The 2,426-nt window shown below is 45.5% G+C and overlaps 1 protein-coding gene across 4 annotated transcripts in view; it reads right to left on the bottom strand.

Moving 5' to 3' along the window:
- The window catches only part of Rad52 (RAD52 homolog, DNA repair protein), a 20,308-nt gene that overhangs the window by 9,653 nt on the left and 8,229 nt on the right, over window positions 1-2,426 (bottom strand). For all 4 annotated transcript variants that reach the window (XM_021164762.2, XM_029478877.1, XM_021164763.2 and 1 more), the window contains exons 2-3: window positions 2,269-2,362; window positions 190-291 (exon numbers count right to left, since the gene is read on the bottom strand). In XM_021164762.2, coding sequence (XP_021020421.1) covers window positions 190-291; window positions 2,269-2,355 — 189 coding nt within the window. In that variant the 5' untranslated portion in view covers window positions 2,356-2,362. The remainder of the gene's footprint in view (window positions 1-189; window positions 292-2,268; window positions 2,363-2,426) is intronic.

Genomic DNA, 2,426 nt, shown 5'->3' with positions numbered 1-2,426 from the left:
CGGAATCTTAAGAGAGTACTTGTTTGGGCTACTGCAGATGACACGGGGGCTGGACCCATCCATGTTAGAGGCACTAGAAAGCATCTCGTAACAGGGACCAAGGGCCTCTAAGTCTATGAAATCTAGTAAAAGCAGAAGGCAGGATCTTNTGTCAACAACTAGGTACATGGCCACGACTCCGGAGCTTACCTTCTGACCTCCTCCGGCCACGCGGCTGCTAATGTACTCTGGACCCAGCCTCTGTCTCAGAGCTTTCTGGATGGCCTGGTATTCATCCGCTGTGTATTGGCTCTATAATGCAGAAGGAACTCAAATTGGTATGTATGCCATTTTCGCACAGTGAAGCCCTCTCTGAGCTTCCAGATACAGCATCTCTNCCCACTGGTAAATACTGAGTAGAGCTGAGTAGGTCAGTAGCAGGAAAGCATCCACCGTAGCAGGCATGAGGCTTAGTATACATTCAAAGCCCGAGGAGGGTGGTGATTAGGCATTCATGTATACATGAATCAAAGCAATGCATGGTACTCTATACAAAGCCTAACTTTATGTACCCATTAAAAATTGCTTTAAATGCCTGTGAACTGGAGACTAGATAGACCACAGTAGTAAGGGAAACCTACCTCTATTATTCTGCATAGAAACATCGCAATAAAATGACTCTTACTGATACATTACTACATCCACAGATCATCATTCAACCCTCCTCACAGATACACAACTGGACAATATGAGGAGAGGAAGGGACCTTGGCACACTCTGCCCTAAATGGAATGCCTCCATTAAACATCTCCCCTCGAGGTTCAGGGATCTATGCAGAAGAAGAGGCAGAAAGATGCTAAGAGCCAGAGATGACTCTAAGCAAACAGAGCCTTCCAGACACAAGAGGACTGACATATACAAACTCAGAGACTGTAGCTGCACACACAGAGACATGCACAGGTTCAAACCAGACAAAATCTCAGCACTGAAAAGGGGAAGTGAATGCCCAGTCCCACCCTAGACAAGAAGCCACTAAGCAAGGGGCTATTTGCAACTGACAGCTGTTGGGAAGAGGGAGATCAGGAGCGCCTGCATCTGCCGAGACCTGATCCATCTGTGCCTCGTCAGCCACACGTGGGGNTGGGGATGGGGCATGTTGAGGAGTAACTGACCAATGTAAAACAACTCCATGGGCTTTGGGGCTTGTNTGTTTTTGGGTTTTGTGGCCTTTTTGTTTTATGTTTGGTATGTCTTTTTCATCTTATTGGTTTTGTTTTCATTGCTGTTTTATTTTTTTTCCCCATTTGGAGGGATTTATTTTTTGATTTTAGAGAAAGAGCTTACAGCTGGGTAGGTAGGGAGGTGGAAATATTTGGAAGGAGTTAAACATGATCAAATTGTATTATTGTAAGAATAAAAAAATTTAAGCTGGACATAAAGGCAAATACTTTTAACTCTAGCACGTAGAATGCAATGAGTTTGAGGCCAGCCTGGTCTACATAGTGAGTTCCAGGACAGCCAGGGCTATGCAGAGAAACCCTGTCTCAAAAAAGCAAAAACAAACAAAAAAAATTAATATAAAGGTATTGCATTAAAGTGCTAACAACCTGGGCTGGAGAGAGACTCANTGGTTAAGACTTGCAGCTCTTCTAGCAAGACCAGAGTTCAGTTCCCAGCACCCACAGCAGGTGAATCAGAGCCAGCTACAATTTCAGCTCCAGGCAATTTGACACCTTCNTCACACATTCAAATAGGGTGAGCACAAAAAATATACACCTAAATNTAATCACTTGTACTGTTAGTTTTTTCAATTTTCTTATATTTCTAAAATGTGTTTATTTGCATATGCATGTGTAGGCACAGTGTCACAGTGTGTACTGGGCTCAGAGGACGGCTTACAGGAGTCAGTTTTCTCTTCCCACCATGTGGGTCTCAGGGAGCAACCTCAGTCATCAGGCAGACAGGAGGTGCCTTCTCTGCTACGCTCACTCGCTGCCTCCCTGGCCCTACTACTAACTAGTCTTTTGCTGCGAAGTTCACAAATCCACGTAGTTAATAAAGCCTGTCAAGCAAAAGGACAAACTCCTACACCATCCTGGGGCTACAGCAGCTTGGTAGCAGAGACTGAGCTCAAGCTTCAGTAACGCAGAGCAAAACAGCCAAGACCCTGAAGTGCTGCATCCAAAGGGAAAGGGGACCAGTGACCAGTGTCCACACATGACGACGGGAGCATTTCAGCCCAACCTTCCTCACTCATGCTCCTTCTGCAGGGGTACAGCAACCAGTTACCTGTCCAAAGAGGAGCACAGACTTCCCACCAACAAAGGGAGGATGGTTGTCACACCCTNGGTAGACTGCTTCTTCAGGCCCAGCCATGTTGACCCTGTTTAAATAAAACATTAAAACAAAATCCAAAGACTGCTATAGGAAAAAGCAAGGGAGGGCCT

This window comes from Mus caroli, chromosome 6, assembly GCF_900094665.2.
Source record: "Mus caroli chromosome 6, CAROLI_EIJ_v1.1, whole genome shotgun sequence".
In the NCBI taxonomy this organism is placed as follows: Eukaryota; Metazoa; Chordata; class Mammalia; order Rodentia; family Muridae; genus Mus; species Mus caroli.
This window is presented reverse-complemented; position numbering and strand designations above follow the sequence as displayed.